The 21,631-nt window shown below is 38.6% G+C and overlaps 2 protein-coding genes across 2 annotated transcripts in view; one reads left to right on the top strand and one right to left on the bottom strand.

The window, feature by feature from the left end:
• The window catches only part of LOC126474296 (amine oxidase [flavin-containing] A), a 263,151-nt gene extending 262,360 nt beyond the window's left edge, over positions 1-791 (bottom strand). Inside the window, exon 1 of the mRNA XM_050101761.1 lies at positions 336-791. Coding sequence (XP_049957718.1) covers positions 336-492 — 157 coding nt within the window. The 5' untranslated portion in view covers positions 493-791. The remainder of the gene's footprint in view (positions 1-335) is intronic.
• The window catches only part of LOC126474134 (E3 ubiquitin-protein ligase MARCHF5-like), an 86,381-nt gene continuing 65,512 nt past the window's right edge, over positions 763-21,631 (top strand). The window contains 3 exon segments of the mRNA XM_050101571.1: positions 763-1,016; positions 1,164-1,454; positions 1,665-1,755. Of these exon segments, the coding sequence (XP_049957528.1) occupies positions 1,384-1,454; positions 1,665-1,755 (162 nt within the window). The 5' untranslated portion in view covers positions 763-1,016; positions 1,164-1,383.

The raw sequence follows: 21,631 nt of genomic DNA, 5'->3' as shown, positions 1-21,631 counted from the left end.
TTTTCATGCTGTTAATGCTGTCTTTAGTAGGCACATTTTAACTTCATCTTGACTTGTGGGCATTTTACTCCTAAGTATATGTACGATCCTGCTGATTTCCTCCTCAGCGGAGGTTAGTAGCAGCACTGTGTAAGGTCCATAGTTAGTTGTAGCTGTACGTTACATTTCACATACAAGTACGTATGAGAATAGATATCGGGTTCGAGAGAACGTCATATTTCTCGTTTCAATCTTTAAGAACGCAAGAAAGTGAGTTTACAGTTTTAATACATAGATTCAAATCTATGGGAAGAAAAACTCTCATGGCCTGACAAAATTAGAGGTTAGTTTCTCACCCTTCGCTTCTAGCACAATTACACGCAGACTTGGGTCCTTCTTTAAAATCCTATATGCTGCTGTCAAACCCGACAGCCCAGCACCAATAATCGCAATATCAGCAGCAGTGTAGAGACGTCCAGACCAACTTTCTTGCGACAAAAGGGAGTTACTCATTTTCAGTAATAAACTGCCGTCTGTTTCACCAATACATCAGCGATTATTAACATTTGCTGATATAAAGTAGCCGCCAGCTACATTCATGTGCTCCATGGTGCATAATACCTCCTTGGGCTCACGTATTTATTGTATTCACAGATAATCGTCTAAGCAATTCTGCAGTGCAGATGTTAGTGGGCGTACAGAAAGAATTTCAGCCCTGCGCATTTACACTTTATGACGTATTTATTAACGAAACACTACACGTCCAAGGTGAGACTTTAGAAAGCGCTGATTAACACACGCGTGTAAAATCAGTCTTGTTACACCATATCGAAATCAGTAAATGATCACAGATGTATTTGTTTGCAACAATCATTCCAAAGATATTCGTAAGTGTTTGCTAAAAGCCGCTGAGCAGTGTTGTGTGTGGGACCTGGGAAGATCATTTAATTGATGGAATGTAGACACATGTGTCAGCACAACAAAATTTCGTTCGTAACGTGAGATAAGTGTGTAACGACTGCTGGTGATCCATTCGAGTATGTTTCTTAACGATATGTATTTTTTTCTGTTTAGTTTAAGAAATGTTTACGGTTCACTGTATAAGTCTAAATAATCTGACAAACCATGACAATAATGAATCAAAATAGCTTATGAATGTGCTATTTCATGATGATTGGTTTCAGTTGATACGCAAACAACATAAAACCCACATGTTCCAGTACAAAGTCTCATTAAGGTGATAAATAAATATGAACTACATTGTGAGAAAATCTGCCTCACGACGTTTAATCTACACTTTATTTCATGTATGAAGCTGTGGATCTCTCAAAGCTCTCAAGGCATTGTCAAATATTTTTTTATCTCTTATCAGAAACTGATATGTTGGAATCGTGACAAAGTGAGATGGCTGGAAGAGAACGGGAGGAAAGTGCCAATCAGCTAGTAGGTGCGACGTCCAGGTTAGATGAAGAAAGGTAATGCAGTTTCTCTCCATATAATATTGATGCACTGTTCCCTTTTTTGTCTGTTCTAATTGTTATATTGTGTTTGTAGAGTAGATAAAGTAAAATGCAGTTGTTAGTGATTTTAGCATCAAATAATTTGAGAACAAGTTCTGATAGTTGTTGTTGTTAAGATTTGTGTCATGATGTATTTGCTGTTTACATTTTGCCATGTTTCAATAGGAGGACGTGTTGGGTTTGCTTTGCCACTGATGATGATGACAGTGAAGCAGAGTGGGTGCATCCTTGCAATTGTCGTGGTACAACTAAGTGGGTAAGTAAGGGTAAACATCAGTTTTTAGTTTACGGTGTGACAATAAAGCATTGTTTTCGTATACGTTTGGATTGCATTTTGTATTCGTGTGTCTTTTGAGCATCTTAAAACAGTCTACATAATTTTAATTTTCATTGTCCTTGTTTGATGTAAGTAGTTTTGGTTTCCTATTTGGAAATTGGTTCATAGGCAAAGGCTGGTTACTGGTGTCAAACGGGTACAATGTTTCAGCAGTCATGTTTGCTACCATCAGGTTCATTGATGAACTGATTATTCCCTCAATTTGGAATAACAATTATTGTAAAAAGTCAATTTATTATTCTGTCCATGTCACGTTTTGGAGGATTAGACTTCCCGTCATCTGGGAGATTCATGCCATGACAGTTAAAGACGTGGATTATAATACATCCATCTGAGAGTGGTAAGAACACTATGTGAAATAAGTGAGAGTAATTTGCATTTTTTATTGTCTTCGTGTCATGGTCAAGCATACTGGACAATTTTCCCCTTTAAATGATTACTCTGTTTTGTTAACATTGTTTATTCAAGTTTGTTCTTCTGTTTGCCTTATACTTTTAAAATAGATTTTTGTAAAGCTCGTCATTCTGTTCTCGAGATTTTACATCAGTCATTGGTCTCCCTAATTCTCAGCTATGAATGTTGGGTTCATCTTTGATCTGTTGTTAGAGATGTATGTTGGCTACAACTGCAAACCAGTTTTTTCTTGTTTGTGTTTCCCAAAAGGATCTTCATTAGGCAACATTCCACCGCATGAGTGTTTCCTCTCAGATATTTAGAATCTCTACCCTCACCCCCCCCCCCCCCACCACCACCCCACCACCCGCATTTTTCAGTAAGACGCAGACATAAAACATTAGTTGCTGCTACTGGTCAATTTGTTACCTAAAGCCTGGCTTAACATTTGTAGGCTTGATCATCCCACGATCAAATTGTCACCTTCTAACCTAATGTGGACCTCAGACTTCATTTCAGATCACTCTTTTACCACAACCAAGATTGCAGGGAGAGGAAGGAGGGGGGGGGGGGGGGTTCAAATAAGTAACTTGGTTAGACATATCAGCTGTGTAAAACAATGTGTAATGTGAGGCAGTTTTAGAAACAGACTATGTACTGTGACAACTTGACAGTTCCATTAATATTTGCAATAAATTGCATCTTATACATGAAAGAAATTTAACAGAACTGCCATTTAAGACAGTAAGCACATCACCACAATGTTACCACTACTGTTTTCCATCCACAGACTGTTTTGCTGCACCTCTCCAAACTAACCTATCACCTGCGTAGCCACTGCAACCTACATTCACTTGAATTGGCTTATCAAAGCCAAACCCTTGTCTCTGTCTCCAATATTTACCCACCACACTTCCCTCTATTACCAAATTGAAGTTCTTGATGCCTGAAGGCACGTACTATAAACCATTCTCTTTTTATTTTCAAATTGTACAATAGGTTTTTCTCTCCAGTTTGATTGACCATCTCTTTGTTAGTTAACCAATGTACCCAGGTAATGCTTAGCATTCATCTTTAGCACAACATTTCAGAAGCTCCTGTTCTCTTTCTTATCTGTGCTGCTTATAGCCCTCACGTCCACCACCATAGCTGAGTGGACAGCGCACCACTTGTCATGCCGGGGCAATTCTTGGCTGGGCTGGAGATTTGCACCACTCAGGTATACTGAGTGTTTGTGCCATCATCATCATTATTATTTCATCCTCATCAACGCGCAAGTTGCCAAAGTGGCATCACTTCAAAAGACTAGCATCAGGCGATCAGGGCTACCCGCCGGGAGGCCCTCGCCACACATTTCATTTCATAGCCCTCATTCCACTTTTATACAAGGCTACACTCAAGACAGTTGCCTTGAGAAAAACGTTGTGTAACACTAGACTTTATGTTCGATGTTAACAAATTTCTCTTCTTCAGATACGCTTTTCTTGCCATTGCCAGTCTAAATTTTAAATCCTCTCTTTTGATCAACATTATGAAAGCTGCACACATAGGGAATGTGTATACCACAATATTTTTTCTTTTAGTATTTGGTCATTATATTTCCTTTCAGTTCAGATTGTTTCTGTGGCTCTTGTCCATATCCACATCTGTTACTTCTAATTTTTTCTTTCTGTGTTTTTCTATAGTCCACCCTTCATAACTGTACTCCCAGATAAAAGTTTTGATTAATTTATTTCTTGTTTGTATGTTAAAGGGTGTGTTTGTTGATAAATTAAGTGTATTTTGAATGCTTGCTTAGTCATTGCAGTACTTGTAATATCAACTATAGTTCAGTTGTCACCTGTTTTATGTGCTGCCCAAGTAGTAATATCCGTGCAAATTAGTTGTGGAACTCTGAAAACTACCACACTCATCATGGAAATATTAAGTTTGATGACAGCAGACAGACCTGACCTCTTTGAGGAAGTCCACATTGAAACTGATATCAGTGATCATGACGCCATTGTGGCAACAGTGATGCACTGGATAGGTATGTACCCAGTAGAGCAATTCATAATGGGAGGGGACCTTCATGGTATACAGTCACTGTAAAGAATCTTGTAAAGGAACAGAGATTACAGCATAATACGCGTAAAACAAAGTGTAGGGCTAAAGATAGATAATTCTGAGTGAAACATGCTTCGCTGTCAAAAGCAGTGCTTGATGCCTTCAGTGACTATGGTAGCAGAATATTGTAAATTAAAATTTTACAAATTCCAAGAAATACTCATTATATGTAAAGGCTATTACTGGCACCAAAGTTTGGGTTCTGTTCCTAGTGAATGAGACCGGAATTGAAACTGAGGGTAACAAGTAAAAGCTGATATGCTTAACTCCATTTTTGAATGTTCCTTTACTAAGGAAAACCCAGGAGAATTGCCCAAATTTAATCCCAGTACCACTGAAAAGATGAATGAAATAAGTATTCATGTCAATGGTGTTTAGAAACAGCTGAAATTGTTAAGATTGAACACAGCTCCAGGCTTCAGTTGAATCCCTATCATATTCTATACTGAATTGTGGTTGAGCTAGCCCCTCTTCTAACTATAATCTATTGTAGATTCCTCGAACAGAAAACTGTATCCAGTTCTTGGAAAAAGGCAAAGGTCACATCCGTCTGCAAGAAAGGTAATAGAAGTGAGCCACAAAACTACCATCCAATATCCTTGCCATTGATTTGTTGTAGAATCTTATAACGTATTCTGAGCTCAAACATGATGCAGTATCTTGAACAGAATGACCTCCATGCCAACCAGCATGGATTTTGAAAACATCGATCATGTGAAACCAGACTCGCACTTTTCTCACATAACATACTGAAAGCTTTGAATTAAGGCAACAAGGTACATACAGTATTTCTTGATTTCTGAAAAGCACTTGACTCAGTACCGCGCCACGCTTATTATCAAATGTACGATCATATCGAGTGTCGAGTGAAATTTGTGACTGGATTGAGGACTTTTTGGTAGGGAGGACACAGCTTGTCATATTGGATGGTTGTAGAAGTAACTTCAGGTGTGCCCAAAGGAAGTGTGTTGGGATCCTTGCTATTCATATTGTCTCTTAATGACCTTGCAGACAATATTAATAGCAGCCTTAGACGTTTTGCATATGATAGTTATCTGTAATGAAGTACTGTCTGAAGGAAGCTGCTTAAATATTCAGGCAGGTCTTGATAAGATTTCAGCGTGGTGCAGAGATTGAAGCTTGCTCTAAATTTTCAGAAATGTAAAACTGTGTACTTCACAAAATGAAAAAAAAAGTAGTGTCCTTTGGCTATAATATCAATGAGTTGGAATAACCAACTCGTACAAATATCTGGGTGTAACATTTCATAGGGATATGAAATGGAATGATCACATATTCTTTTGTGGGTAAAGCAGATGGTTGACTTTGGTTTATTGTTAGAATACTAGAGAAGTGCATCAGTCTGCAAACTAGATTGCTTACTCATGCGACCAGTTCTAGAACATTGCTCAAGTGTATTGGACATGTATCTGATAGAACTAACAGGGGATATTGAACGTATACAGAGAAGGGCAGCACAAATGGTCACAGGTTTGTTTAATTCATACGAGAGTCCTAGAGATACTAAAGGAACGAACTGGCAGAATCCTGAAAAAGTCTATTAACAGTGTTTAAAGAATTGGCTGTAAATGATGACTCCTAGGAGTATACAACCACCACCGCCTATGTATCGCTCACATAGGAATTGTGAGGATAAGATTAGAATAATTGCTGCATGTGCCGGGGCACTCAGTTAGTCATTCTTCCCGCACTTCATACATGAATGGAACAGGAAGAAACCCTAACAACTGGTACAATGGGATGTACCCTCTGCCATGCGTCTCATGGTGATTTGCAGAGTATGGATATAGATGTAAATGTAGGACAAAAAGACTCAAGTTTCTAAAATGTTTACCACAAATTTGGACCATTAGAAAGATAATGTGTGAATTTAATGAACTGAACTACATGGCCAGGCAGTCAAAAAGAGTTCTTAAAGAAAAAGGATTTTTGGAAGGTTCGTATTTAAAACTAGGGAAAAGCTTGCCAATAGAGACAGTGGGAATTGTACACTCATTTTATGGAGATGATGTAGTTAGTAGGCAATGCAAGGTATAAAAGACTCTGTGGCAGTTACTGAATCAGACAGAAGTAAGTCAGTGATTTCAAAAAGACACACATTGTGTAACCTTGAAGCAGCACACAAATTTTAAAGACAAGTTTTTCAGCATAAAAATGAATTTCTCTAAATTTGCTGAATTGAGATCTGAACATTAAATGTTAGCTGGTCAAAGGGGCATACACCTTTTGGGTGTACACAAATCACAAAAATGTGAAACTAATGATAGAAAATACTAAATAGAAAGTTGTAACAAAAGCTAAAATTCAAAATTACAAGCAGTACCTCGCAAAAGTTCTTTGTAACCCATTGTCTATGAATACACTTTTCAAAAAGAAAAGTCTCACCTCAAACCACACACACACACACACACACACACACACACACACACACACACACAAAACTTTTCTGACAGCCACATTTCAAAACATTGCAAAAAAAAGTTACTCAGTTTTTCAGATGGGTCTTTTGCCTAGTACAAAAACAAAAAAACTTCTTAACCTTATGTTTCCATGAATTAATTGTAAGGTGGAAGCAGAGTGGCACTTTTTGCTGCAGCATATGGCAAAGGGACGTGTGTTGGAGGATCTGTAGAGAACTTGCAGTTTGTGCCAGTTTGCAAAACCATATGAAAACCTAACACAACTTTTTGAATGGGCAGTAGAAAACATTACCAATGTAGAACTCGAGAAGACTTTCTTGAATCAGAATATTTCTTGAAAAAAAAGCTTTAAACAATCATTGACCATCAGAGGAATGCATCAATACCGCATGTTAATTCCAAAAAGTAGGTCAGTGGAAAAACTTCATTGGGATGCAGAATTTTGCAAAAAGGAAGTGTCAAAATCTCCTGATAAATTAAAATTAGCAGACATACCATGATATATCACTGGCTCTGTCAAGCAAACTAGTTGCAAAGTATATCTTACAGAAAAATGGAGAAACTAATGGAGTAAAGATAACTTTTTGTCCAGTTGGGCTATCTACATGCTTCTCATACCCAAGAAATGACATTCTGTGGGCATCAGTAATGGATGTTCTGGTGAAAGTAAATCCTGTGATTCATACTGGAATATCACAACAGTGTTCGTTTATTTTCATGAAAATGTCTGTATTAGTAATACTGTAACAATTAACATGAGTACACAGTCCAATTATTGGAAATAGAGCTTCAGTCATTATCCTTTTCTTCTTCTTCTTTTAATAATATGGGAATTATCATCCCAAATACATATTTTAGCCTGTGCTTTCTTGCAATACTTGCTACTCATGGAATAAATTTGGAAATTTTAAAATATTTACCTTAAAAAATATTTTAAATACTGTTTTGAAAAGAATTTTCTGATATTAACCTCTATATTATTCTATACCATATGAAAGGGTGTGAAAAAGGTGTTGTAAAATGGTATGTGTCTCAGGTTTGTAGTTCAATTAGGAAAGTTTCTACAGAAATTCTAAAAACTGCTGTGCCTTGTTTTTGCATCCAGCTATGATAAATTTACAGCTATGTAAACAAGTTGACATAGCTCAGTAAAATTTCATATTTTTCTATGTCTATACCAACAGTACACTAGTGCCAAATTTCCAGAAAATATGAGATGGTGAGGTAGCAAATGGTCTTTTTTGTATTGATTTGACATGGTATGACCCAGATATTAAAAGAAATTAAAGAGAAAAGGACATTAACAACATGGTTATGTAGTGACATTGAAGGAAATACTATTGTAAATCCAGCTCAAATACCTGAGTACTTTAATGAATTATTTATAAATGTAGCAAAGTCTGATGTAGATGCAACAGATTATCACAACAAAGTGAATCCCTTTGGCCTAGGCGAAAACTCTGAAAACTTTACAAAATTCTCAAAAGTTTCTGTGGAGGATGTAGAAAATGCTATTCTAACATTAAGAAACAAAAAATCTGCAGGGTGGGATGGAATACCCACCAAAGTTATAAAAGTGGTACACAATAGAATTGCAAACCCACTAGCTCAGATAATAAATCAGTGTTTTGAAGAGGGCTGTTTCCCAGAGGTACTGAAATATGCTGAGGTCAAACCACTCTTCAAGAGGGGATCAAGAGAGATCATGGGAAATTATCGTCCTATCTCCATTCTCCCAGTCCTATCTAAAATATTTCAAAAACTTGCTGTTGCACAAATCCAAAACTTCATTGCAAAATATTCTGTTATTCTAAACAATCAATTTGGTTTTCAGCAGGGTAAAAACACCATCGATGCAGTAAACAGTTTCATCGAGAAAATAAGCACATCATTAGACAAGAGAAATAAGGTGGCAAGAATTTTCTCCTACCTCTCAAAGGCATTTGATTCCGTAAACCATGCATTGCATGTTTACAAACTTGAAAAGTATGACATTAGCGGCAGTGCCCTACAAGGCTTAACTCCTATTTATCCAACAAAAAGCAAAGAGTTAGCATTTCTTCACATGGCACATATTATTTTTTGACTGAAAAAAATATCTCAGGGTGTTCCACAAGGCTCCATATTAGGCCCAGTCCTATTTCTCTTTTATGTTAATGACTTACCATTAAATATCAGCTCCCCATCAGTTCTGTTCGCAGATGATACTTCTGTATTAGTTGAAGATCAGGACTCGGAAAAAATTCCCAAATCTGTGATCATTACCCTCAGTACCTTAGAAACTTGGTTTCAGCTAAATGGGCTGAATCTAAACATATCTAAGACTCATGTGATGCAGTTCAGAACCAAACAGTCAAAATGTGAGCAGATTAAGACTGAACACAACAACCAAGGTATAGAAGAAGTTGACTCAGTCAAATTCTTAGGTTTAAATGTAGATAAAAATTTGAGCTGTCAGGCACACATTGAATACCTGGCAAACAAACTGATCAGCTTTGCATTTGCAATGCAAATATTTTCAACTGATACTGACATGGACACACGAAAAGTAGCATATACAAGCTACTTCGAATCAATTATTAGGTATGGTATTGTTTTTTGGGGTAACTCGACAAACATAGTGCGGATACTAAAAATACAGAAAAAAATCATACGAAATATGTGCACTGCAAATCACAAAGAATCATGTCAACCATTATTTGGAAAACTTTAAACCATTTTGTCCATTCACATGATACCGGAAACAAAGAAAATTTTATGCTCCCCACCCACCGCCTCAGACTGTATGCCCAGGGACCTCAATGCATGGGAATGAAAATTTGTAATAAATTAAAAGGGAACAAGTTGATGCAGATGAATTTAGTTTCGCTTAAAAGAAAACTATTTGAGGTACTGACACTGAAGTGTTATTACTCAGTGGATGAATTCATGCAGGACAAACTGGAAATTTGAGCTGGGTACAATGTGTTATCCTTATAGTGCTGTTATTTATTATAGTGCTATTATTTATTAATGTAAAAATCATTGTAATTGTTTTAGAAATTTTTGCCATGTCTCCTGTATGCAAACCAAATGGATTGCAAATGTACGTCATGAGATGAATAAAACACAATTCACACAAAGTGTGTTATATTCCTCAGTACTATAGATGTCAGGCCTGGTGGTAAAGCACTTGGCTGAAAACTGAAGGTTTCAAGTCCAGGTGTAACCACGGATTTTTCAGTATGTGTGTTAAGCTTCACCTCACAATGATGTGAAGAGTTGTCACAAAAAACATATGGCTGGTTAAGCTGTAGGTCCTTTTCCCCTGATTGGATAAATGGGGTACGTTATGGCCACGCAAGTCACTGAAAATAACATTCAATTGAAAGACTTGTGCCAGGCCACTGAACCACACAATATTATTATTATTATTATTATTATTATTATTGTTATTAATAGTAGTAGTCAAGGGTGTAACCAGGATCTGAACGGGGGTGGGGTGGGGGGGCAGGTCATACTTGTCTCAGGAAACAAATACTTGAGACAACAAACAGCACTTCCTATTAAATAAAACAGTAAAGCAGTGAAAAACTGCATTTAATGAACATTTGAAATACAAGAATGCACTTGTACAATCTGAGAAAACATGCAGCATTTCTTATGAAATAAAACAGTAAACTAGTAAAAAAACTGTGAATACCTTCTGGGGGGGGGGGGGGGGAGGCAGCTGCCCCCCCCCCCCTGCCCCTCTCTGGGTACGCCCATGGTGGTAGTAGTAGTAGTAGTAGTAGTAGTAGTAGTAGTAGTTGTTGTTGTTGTTGTTGTTGTTGTTGTGGTCTTCAGTCCTGAGACTGGTTTGATGCAGCTCTCCATGCTACTCTATCCTGTGCAGGCTTCTTTATATACCAGTACTTACTGCAACCTACATCCTTCTGAATCTGCTTAGTGTATTCATCTCTTGGTCTCCCTCTACGATTTTTACCCTCCACGCTGCCCTCCAATGCTAAATTTGTGATCCCTTGATGCCTCAGAACATGTCCTACCAACCGGTCCCTTATTCTTGTCAAGTTGTGCCACAAACTCCTCTTCTCCCCAATTCTATTCAATACCTCCTCATTAGTTATGTGATCTACCCATCTAATCTTCAGCATTCTTCTGTAGCACCACATTTCAAAAGCTGCTATTCTCTTCTTGTTCAAACTATTTATCGTCCATGTTTCACTTCCATACATGGCTACACTCCATACAAATACTTTCAAAAATGACTTCCTGACACTTAAATCTATACTCGATGTTAGCAAATTTCTCTTCTTCTGAAACGCTTTCCTTGCCATTGCCAGTCTACATTTTATATCCTCTCTACTTCGACCATCATCGGTTATTTTGCTCCCCAAATAGCAAAACTTCTTTTTTACTTTAGGTGTGTCATTTCCTAATCTAATTCCCTCAGCATCACAAGACTTAATTCGACTAGATTCCATTATCCTCGTTTTGCTTTTGCTGATGTTCATCTTATATCCTCCTTTCAAGACACTGTCAATTCCATTCAACTGCTCTTCCAAGTCCTTTGCTGTCTGTGACAGAATTACAATGTCATCGGCGAACCTCAAGGTTTTTATTTCTTCCCCATGGATTTTAATACCTACTCCGAATTTTTCTTTTGTTTCCTTTACTGCTTGCTCAATGTACAGATGGAATTAACATCGGGGAGAGGCTACAACCTTGTCTCACTCCCTTCCCAACCACTGCTTCCCTTTCAGGCCCCTCGACTTACTACCTAATAGTAGTAGTAGAAATGATTTATTTCACCCTGCATGTATAATCCTCAAAAGTGGATTAGTAAATTGAAGTGGTGGCACACACTGGCCTGAACATTTATCTTGGTAGTGCATTCACCATTCTGCAGAGTTGGTTGTATGCCAGATGCAGTCACATCTGAAAAATAAAGCTAAGATTGATTATTTTTCAAATTAAGTTTCATATGGATTATCTTCTCTAACAGTCTAGTTTTTAGGTGAGAATTAGATCCTTTTCGTCCTCATCAATGCTACAAGTAAGTTCTCTTAAAATGATGACAGCTATATTGATTTTGGTGTCATTCACTGCTGTTGAGAGAGACAGTTTATAATTTGATTTGGGAGTTTGTCTAGCTTTCCTTATACTAAATCATTATAATGAACAGTAGCTTATGCTTAAAACATTAAGTACCCCGATGATAGTTTTATGTAGACAGATGCAAGCTGCTCAGGCAGGAGGGATCGTGTTTTCTGCATATTGGCAGGAATTAATGGTTTTTGAGGGATGGGTAGAAAAGAAGTAGAGGGAGATGGCTGGGAAGAGTGGGTGAATGTCTAGTGATTTTAGTGATTTAAGTGGGAGTGTTGTGGGGGCGGGGTGAGATGTCATGGAGACAGTGGTGGTGCTGGGACAGCTGCTAGCTGAGGCTAAGATCAGAGATGTATGGGATCAAAAGATGTGTTGGGAGGACAATCCCTATCTACATAATTAAGAGCACCTAGTATAGTGGGGGGGGGGGGGGGATGTTGTGTCTAAATGACACAAGCTGTAAAGCATTAACAGAAGTTGAGGCTGTTGTTTGCAATTTGACTGTGGCCATGCAATTGCTTGGGCAGGTATATGATGGCCACACCCACATAAAATGCTCTGCATGATCCCAGCATAAGTGGTACATGATTTGGCTGCTTTCAAAGGTGGTCTTGCCTCTGATAGGATAAGATAGTCCTGTGCTGGATGGGTGTGTCAGACAGGTCATGCATCAGCATCTCCCACAGGGGTACAAGACATGTGGCAAGGGCTAGGGAGTAATATGTGATTTAAGGATGGTTTTAGGGTATTTTTTAGATTGCGTAGTCAGTGGAAAACCACTTGTGGAGGCAGTGAGGAGAATTGTAGGTAGGATGTTAATTTCCAGGTGTGATAAGTAGACCACGGATTTTTAGGTCGTAAAAAGTGTGTTTTAGGCACCTAAAATAGGCTCCTTCAGTAGTTCATTTAGGCTATATAAAACCTAAAATAGGCTCTAATAAAAATGATGCAGAGAAAATAAAAATAAATTAAAATACACAGTGTTGACAGTATGAACATCTTATTAGTCAGTAAAACAAGGAGAATGAATATTCACACAGTTACAGAGCACAGCAATCTACATCATTAATGTTGAACATAGCTCCAAATATTTTTGAGTTCCTGCAAGATAAAGATCTCCCTAAAAATGATGTGGCCATGGATTAATTAATACATTCGTAGTTTCACATATTCTCACCATAGTTGGCTTCACAATAAATAACCAAAATCTTTTCTAGGTTTTCTAGTGAAAAAAGGTGGCGCTTGTCAGTCAGAATCAGTTTATACGCTGAAAAAAAAGTTCTACATCAACAGATGTGACAGGGGCGTACTTCATTTTTGGCACATGTTGGACAGGAATGCTGCAGTTAGGAGTGCTGGATTTTCCACTAAGTATGTTGGCAGCTACACACAACTCCTTCAGCCCAGTGTTCTTCTGCAAAACCATTTGCATTTTTGCCCGTACTTTTTCCCCTGCTTTACCTGACTTCATTATTTTTCATTTTGACTTCTTCAAGCAAAGAAATATTGTCATAGATAGGTCTCCCTGAGCCTTCTAATTGTGAAATTATTGTTGCCATAAATGCGTAGTGGGCCCTAATGTAACATAAGACCCGTTTTAAAGAAGAATCTTTGAGTAACTCCATTGCTACGGTTACGGATGCAGCATCCTCCAGTATATTTTCAACCACCTTCTGGACAGCTGAGAGATGCGTACTATAGTATTCTGCTGATATTAGCCACGTGCCCCAGTGGGTGACAACAGGCTCTGGTGGCAATGGGACATCTGGAAGCTGTTCTTTGAATGCCTGTATTCTTGATGGTCCCTTAACAAAAATTTTCTTCACCATAGATATTACTTTACTTACTTTAGGAAATTGTAGCCTTACTTGCTCTGCTATGTGGTTGATCCCATGCACTACACAAGTTACGTGCAGCATCAATGGTTAGAATACTTTTAATAGTTGAAATGCTGCTATCATATATGCAGCAGCATCAGTGACGGCCAGAAGCACCTTATTCTCATTCACTCCGTTTGGGTATAGCACCTTAAGCCCATTGTTCACAAACTGTGCTATTGTTTGTTGGTTAGTTTTTGCAAGCTGTTTTGAGTAAATCAAATGAGCCCTGGATGGAGCATCTGGATCTAGCTTGCCAATAATCAGGTTTGCAATGTAACGGCCAAGATTGTCAGTAGTTTCATCCACAGAAATCCATATACAAGATTCTCTAACATCTTCTCAGATTCTGTGCAATGCAGCATTGTAAGCTGACTCCACATAATTCTTATGTAAAGTTGACTCTGCAGGAATAGACTGATGGCAGTACTTCTCAAGATAACGTCTGAAAATAGGGTTTTCTAGTTTCCGAAAGGGGATGTTTGCTGCCACAAGTGCATGACACAAATCACTGCAGAACTAGTTTTTTTCGGAGGATTCACCAGATTTATTGGTTAAAAGAGTTTGCTTCAATTTTTACTTTCGTTCAACATTAGCTGTATGTGCGATTCCATCTGCATGCTGAGTTAATTTTGATTTCTTAACACTCTAAACCTAATACGAGAGAAAATGGAAATTCAGTTTCGAATCGCATATATGAGTATTTCGTATTACTAAAGGATAGCGTTAAAAAATAATCCTAAGTGACAGGAAAATAAGAAGTCTAAGAAAAACATCAACTAACCTCCTTGTTGCGTGCTTGGCAGAAAATGATTTTCCCATCTGTTGTATAATGCAGAAAATCTTGCAGCCACTGCCTTATGTGAGTAGACTTTGAACTAGCTGTTTTCGGCATGGCGTAGTATTCTCACACGGAAACTAGAATTTATTTTGCACTTAGAACGTCAGTAACACTTAAAACGTCGTTCGCTACACAATGTACTGATTTGTTTTCGCTGGGAAAAGTGAACGATCACCTGTTCTTTTTTTTTTTTCCTTTTACTGCGGTGCATGGGAGCGGTAGGGGAAGTACCGTACTCGTTGCTGGACATATGGCACCTGACAGATGGCCACCCCTTCTGAACAAGCGAATGGAATCTGCCGGTGCTTCAGATGAAAACATCTCACTACTGGCAAATTATTTTTCGAACCGGAAAATTCACTTATAATACCTTTCACGAAACAGAGTAGTTTGATAGGGCTGCCTGTAGACAGCAGCGAGAAAATGCGCGAAGGGCAGTAATTTAGCTATAGAGGATGTCTACGATTAACATTGTGATTTTTTAATCCGTGCTCAGCTTAAGGCCTATGAAATCGTTTCTTTGCAAAAATACACAGCTGACCAGAATCCTACGAACGAAATATTTTCCTATATATCATTTAGTACTCCCACATTCGTTTCTAATGTGTAACTCAAATCTTTGACCGGATCCCATTCGCTCACCGAAGTTAAGCACTGTCGTGCTCGGTGCGTACTTGGATGGATGACCATTCAACCGTGCCGAGTGCTGTTGGTAGTAAGGCAAGCAAAGGAATTGTAAACAGTCTCTAACGACCTTCGCCTTCGACGTGACGTAAAGCCCTAAGTTTACTTCCTTTTTCTAATCTTTGAAAACACAAGAAATCTATGTCAGATTAACGAAATAGGTACTTTTTAGGATTTTGATGGCGAAATAGGCCAAATTAGGTGTCAACGTCGAAATACGCAATTTTAGGTCCTATAGAACTAACGGTATTCAGTTTAGTCAGTCATGAAACGCAAAAGTACCAACTTATATGCAAATTGGAGCTTAGGAAAAAAAAATAGGTTCTAACCCCCCCCATGAACCATGGACCTTGCCGTTGGTGGGGAGGCTTGCGTGCCTCAGCGGTACAGATAGCCGTACCGTAGGTGCAACCACAATGGAGGGGTATCTGTTGAGAGGCCAGACAAACGTGTGGTTCCTGAAGAGGGGCAGCAGCCTTTTCAGTAGTTGCAAGGGCAACAGTCTGGATGATTGACTGATCTGGCCTTGTAACAATAACCAAAACGGCCTTGCTGTGCTGGTACTGCGAACGGCTGAAAGCAAGGGGAAACTACAGCCGTAACTTTTCCCGAGGGCATGCAGTTTTACTGTATGATTACATGATGATGGCGTCCTCTTGGGTAAAATATTCCGGAGGTAAAATAGTCCCCCATTCGGATCTCCGGGCGGGGACTACTCAAGAGGATGTTATTATCAGGAGAAAGAAAACTGGCGTTCTACGGATCGGAGCGTGGAATGTCAGATCCCTTAATCGGGCAGGTAGGTTAGAAAATTTAAAAAGGGAAATGGATAGGTTGAAGTTAGGTATAGTGGGAATTAGTGAAGTTCGGTGGCAGGAGGAACAAGACTTCTGATCAGGTGACTACAGGGTTATAAACACAAAATCAAATAGGGGTAATGCAGGAGTAGGTTTAATAATGAATAGGAATGCGGGTAAGCTACTACAAACAGCATAGTGAAGGCATTATTGTGGCCAAGATAGATACGAAGCCCACACCTACTACAGTAGTACAAGTTTATATGCCAACTAGCTCTGCAGATGACGAAGAAATTGAAGAAATGTATGATGAAATAAAAGAAATTATTCAGATTGTGAAGGGAGACGAAAATTTAATAATCATGGGTGACTGGAATTCGAGTGTAGGAAAAGGGAGAGAAGGAAACATAGTAGATGAATATGGATTGGGGGACAGAAATGAAAGAGGAAGCCGCCTTGTAGAATTTTGCACAGAGCACAACATAATCATAACTAACACTTGGTTTAAGAATCATGAAAGAAGGTTGTATACATGGAAGAACCCTGGAGATACTAAAAGGTATCAGATAGATTATATAATGGTAAGACAGAGATTTAGGAACCAGGTTTTAAATTGTAAGACATTTCCAGGGGCAGATGTGGACTCTGACCACAATCTATTGGTTATGACCTGTAGATTAAAACTGAAGAAACTGCAAAAAGGTGGGAATTTAAGGAGATGGGACCTGGATAAACTAAAAGAACCAGAGGTTGTACAGAGATTCAGGGAGAGCATAAGGGAGCAATTGACAGGAATGGGGGAAATAAATACAGTAGAAGAAGAATGGGTAGCTTTGAGGGATGAAGTAGTGAAGGCAGCAGAGGATCAAGTAGGTAAAAAGACGAGGGCTAGTAGAAATCCTTGGGTCACAGAAGAAATACTGAATTTAATTGATGAAAGGAGAAAATATAAAAATGCAGTAAGTGAAAGAGGCAAAAAGGAATACAAACGTCTCAAAAATGAGATCGACAGGAAGTGCAAAATGGCTAAGCAGGGATGGCTAGAGGACAAATGTAAGGATGTAGAGGCTTATCTCACTAGGGGTAAGATACTGCCTACAGGAAAATTAAAGAGACCTTTGGAGATAAGAGAACGACTTGTATGAATATCAAGAGCTCAGATGGAAACCCAGTTCTAAGCAAAGAAGGGAAAGCAGAAAGGTGGAAGGAGTATATAGAGGGTCTATACAAGGGCGATGTACTTGAGGACAATATTATGGAAATGGAAGAGGATGTAGATGAAGATGAAATGGGAGATATGATACTGTGTGAAGAGTTTGACAGAGCACTAAAAGACGTGAGTCGAAACAAGGCCCCCGGAGTAGACAATATTCCATTGGAACTACTGACGGCCGTGGGAGAGCCAGTCCTGACAAAACTCTACCATCTGGTGAGCAAGATGTATGAAACAGGCGAAATACCCTCGGACTTCAAGAAGAATATAATAATTCCAATCCCAAAGAAAGCAGGTGTTGACAGATGTGAAAATTACCGAACTATCAGCTTAATAAGTCACAGCTGCAAAATACTAACACGAATTCTTTACAGACGAATGGAAAAACTAGTAGAAGCCAACCTCGGGGAAGATCAGTTTGGATTCCGTAGAAACACTGGAACACGTGAGGCAATACTGACCTTACGACTTATCTTAGAAGAAAGATTAAGGAAAGGCAAACCTACGTTTCTAGCATTTGTAGACTTAGAGAAAGCTTTTGACAATGTTGACTGGAATACCCTCTTTCAAATTCTGAAGGTGACAGGAGTAAAATACAGGGAGCGAAAGGCTATTTACAATTTGTACAGAAAGCAGATGGCAGTTATAAGAGTCAAGGGGCATGAAAGAGAAGCAGCGGTTGGGAAGGGAGTGAGACAAGGTTGTAGCCTCTCCCCGATGTTATTCAATCTGTATATTGAGCAAGCAGTAAAGGAAACAAAAGAAAAATTAGGAGTAGGTATTAAAGTTCATGGAGAAGAAATAAAAACTTTGAGGTTCGCCGATGACATTGTAATTCTGTCAGAGACAGCAAAGGACTTGGAAGAGCAGTTGAATGGAATGAACAGTGTCTTGAAAGGAGGATATAAGATGAACATCAACAAAAGCAAAACGAGGATAATGGAATGTAGTCGAATTAAGTCGGGTGATGTTGAGGGAATTAGATTAGGAAATGAGGCACTTAAAGTAGTAAAGGAGTTTTGCTATTTGGGGAGCAAAATAACTGATGATGGTCGAAGTAGAGAGGATATAAAATGTAGACTGGCAATGGCAAGGAAAGAGTTTCTGAAGAAGAGAAATTTGTTAACATCGAGTATTGATTTAAGTGTCAGGAAGTCATTTCTGAAAGTATTCGTATGGAGTGTAGCCATGTATGGAAGTGAAACATGGACGATAAATAGTTTGGACAAGAAGAGAATAGAAGCTTTCGAAATGTGGTGCTACAGAAGAATGCTGAAGGTTAGATGGGTAGATCACATAAGTAATGAGGAAGTATTGAATAGGATTGGGGAGAAGAGAAGTTTGTGGCACAACTTGACCAGAAGAAGGGATCGGTTGGTAGGACATGTTCTGAGGCATCAAGGGATCACCAATTTAGTATTGGAGGGCAGCGTGGAGGGTAAAAATCGTAGAGGGAGACCAAGAGATGAATACACTAAGCAGATTCAGAAGGATGTAGGTTGCAGTAGGTACTGGGAGATGAAAAAGCTTGCACAGGATAGAGTAGCATGGAGAGCTGCATCAAACCAGTCTCAGGACTGAAGACCACAACAACAACAACAACAACCTGAAGATCCATGATCTATTTTTTACATATGAATAGTAAAACACCTATAAGGAGTATTTGGTATTAACAGGGATAGTGATATAAAAAAAATATAAAAAGACCGAAATGTTAGGCAGATACGAAGCATGAGCGCACATCAACTAGCCACCTTGCTGCACGCTGGGCAGAACATATTTTTTTTCCATCTGTCGTATAGTGTGGAAAAACTTGGAGCCACTGTCTTATATGATGAAATAGGCACTTTTTAGGATATTAAAGCCGAAATAGGCAAAAATAGGCACTAACGTCGAAATAGGCTTTTTTAGGTCCTATAGAATTAACGCTATTAAATGTAATTAGTCATGAAACGCATAAGTACAAATTTTTATGCAAATAGGAACTCAGGAACAAAATAGGTTTTTACCTAAAATCCGCAGTCTAGTGATAAGTAGTTGAAATCGCAGTGAAGAATATGGATAAATTGTACCAGTCCAGGGTGGTACTGGTTATCGACGGCAGTGTTCTTTTGCAGTTGGTGATCAGTGGAATTGGGACACTTGTGGATATGCCATGGTAAATCTGTTCACGGGCTAGGTTTGTGGATAATGCTGCAGTGTGGCAGTTGCTTTATTCATGCTTGTACTTGTGTAAGTAGTACATGCAAGTGTGCACACTATCTTGCCTGGTGTTCTGAAGACTAAGGATTTCCTTAAATAATTTGGCAGCTGTTTCTAGTAGTCGACCAGACCAGCTACTCAGTTCCAGTCTGCCATGCTAATCATTCTTCTTCACACGGCAGTTATGTGTGGAACTGTAAAAGAGATTGTTCTCCAACTAACGTCACCAAATCGACAAATATTCGGACCTCAGTTTAACTTGTATACTCTTCAACATCATAAATGACATTTCACATTGACGTCTTGCTGAGCACCAGATTAATATTACAATTGCCTGAGCAGACAGTGTTCTCACATGAGGCCCACATTACTTGATATCTCTGCACAGAGAAGGAGCTGATCGCACAGTGTTGTCTGCAGTGCTATTCTGTTGGCCAAACTCTTCTCTGGTATGGTGCCAGCATGGAGTAAACAGCCCCACATCACAACAGGTGGTGATGTTTTAACACCCATACCATTCCCCATATATATATATGGCATTCATTTCTCACTCCATCTTCCCACAGAATTTCCCACATAGTGGGCTGTCCAATCTTTTTGCCTACCTTACACATTAAGAAATCTTCCAACACTTTTCATCAGCTAAGTTAATCCTAGAGTGTGACATGCAGTCTCATACAAAATAACCTGTGACACTGCATATACTGCCACATAGGAGAAAGATGTTGAAATTATTCATTTACATTGAGCTTGTACTGCTCCTTGTTTAATTTATACCTTGGTAATATTTTATTATTGAGGCTTAGTGTGCTACTTAACACTTCTTTTAATACTGCTCCTGTTATGTTCTTTCAAGAACAAAAGAAAATAGAAACTTCATTATTCCATTTAAGTTTAATTTTATTATCTTTGTATACCTTTGCATATTTTTAGGCCAACTTTAAGGGGACTTGTACTAAAAAACTGTCAAAAATTGTTTTATAAATTTTTGTCTTAAAAAAGTCACTGTAGTTTTCTGAACGAGGAAAATTTTACTATCAGGAAAATGGACCACAGAAAGTACCAAAATTAGAGGGCTTTAAAAGTGACTGCACACACCACAACATCCCCATGGCACAAAGTGAGCTCTGTCAAAAAATAAAATTTTGCTGTCATTCGTTTTGTTTTTATGACTTTTTAGACCATAAGCTGGTTAACGTGCTTTTGTTTTGGTGTGAATATTTTGTTTACTGCGAAGTAATTGTGTATGTGAGTTTCTTATTTCACTTAAGAACAATGGGAAGCAATGACAGTGCAGTCTCAAGGCTTAATATTATGGAACTGATGGAAGTGCATGCTGGACTGAATATGCATAGAGCTGTAATAGCCATTGACCGAAGGAGACTCTTCGAAGCAGAAAAATTGTTGTTGGAAGCCACCAAAGAAGCAAGAATAAGGAGTAGTGTGAAAAAGAGAAGCAACGAAGAACAACACAGGAAACCGGATGAATATGGACCTGGGATGCATTAGTACTGTACATTTGTTTAATAGAAAAAGCAAGTTATATCTTTAACTTGAATTTCCCAAAAGTTGAATTGTTTCCTGTTGTGATACACTTTGGCTAAAATCTATTAAAGTAGTAGTAGTAGTAGTAGTAGTAGTAGTAGTAGTTGTTGTTGTTGTTGTTGTTGTTGTTGTTGTTGTTTTCAGTCCTGAGGCTGGTTTGATGCAGCTCTCCATGCTACTCTATCCTGTGCAAGCTTCTTCATCTCCCAGTACCTACTGCAGCCTACATCCTTCTGAATCTGCTTAGTGTATTCATCTCTTGGTCTCCCTCTACGATTTTTACCGTCCACACTGCCCTCCAGTACTAAATTGGTGATCCCTTGATGCCTCAGAACATGTCCTACCAACCGGTCCCTTATTCTTGTCAAGTTGTGCCACAAACTCCTCTTCTCCCCAATTCTATTCAATACCTCCTCATTAGTTAGTTATCTTCAGCATTCTTCTGTAACACCACATTTCGAAAGCTTCTATTCTCTTCTTGTCCAAACTATTTATCGTCCATGTTTCACTTCCAATCATGGCTACACTCCATACAAATACTTTCAAAAACGACTTCCTGACACTTAAATCAATACTCGATGTTAACAAATTTCTCTTCTTCAGAAACG

Source organism: Schistocerca serialis, chromosome 4, assembly GCF_023864345.2.
Source record: "Schistocerca serialis cubense isolate TAMUIC-IGC-003099 chromosome 4, iqSchSeri2.2, whole genome shotgun sequence".
NCBI classification, from domain to species: Eukaryota; Metazoa; Arthropoda; class Insecta; order Orthoptera; family Acrididae; genus Schistocerca; species Schistocerca serialis.
Note: the sequence above shows the minus strand (reverse complement) of the source record. Positions and strands in the feature narration are given on the sequence as shown.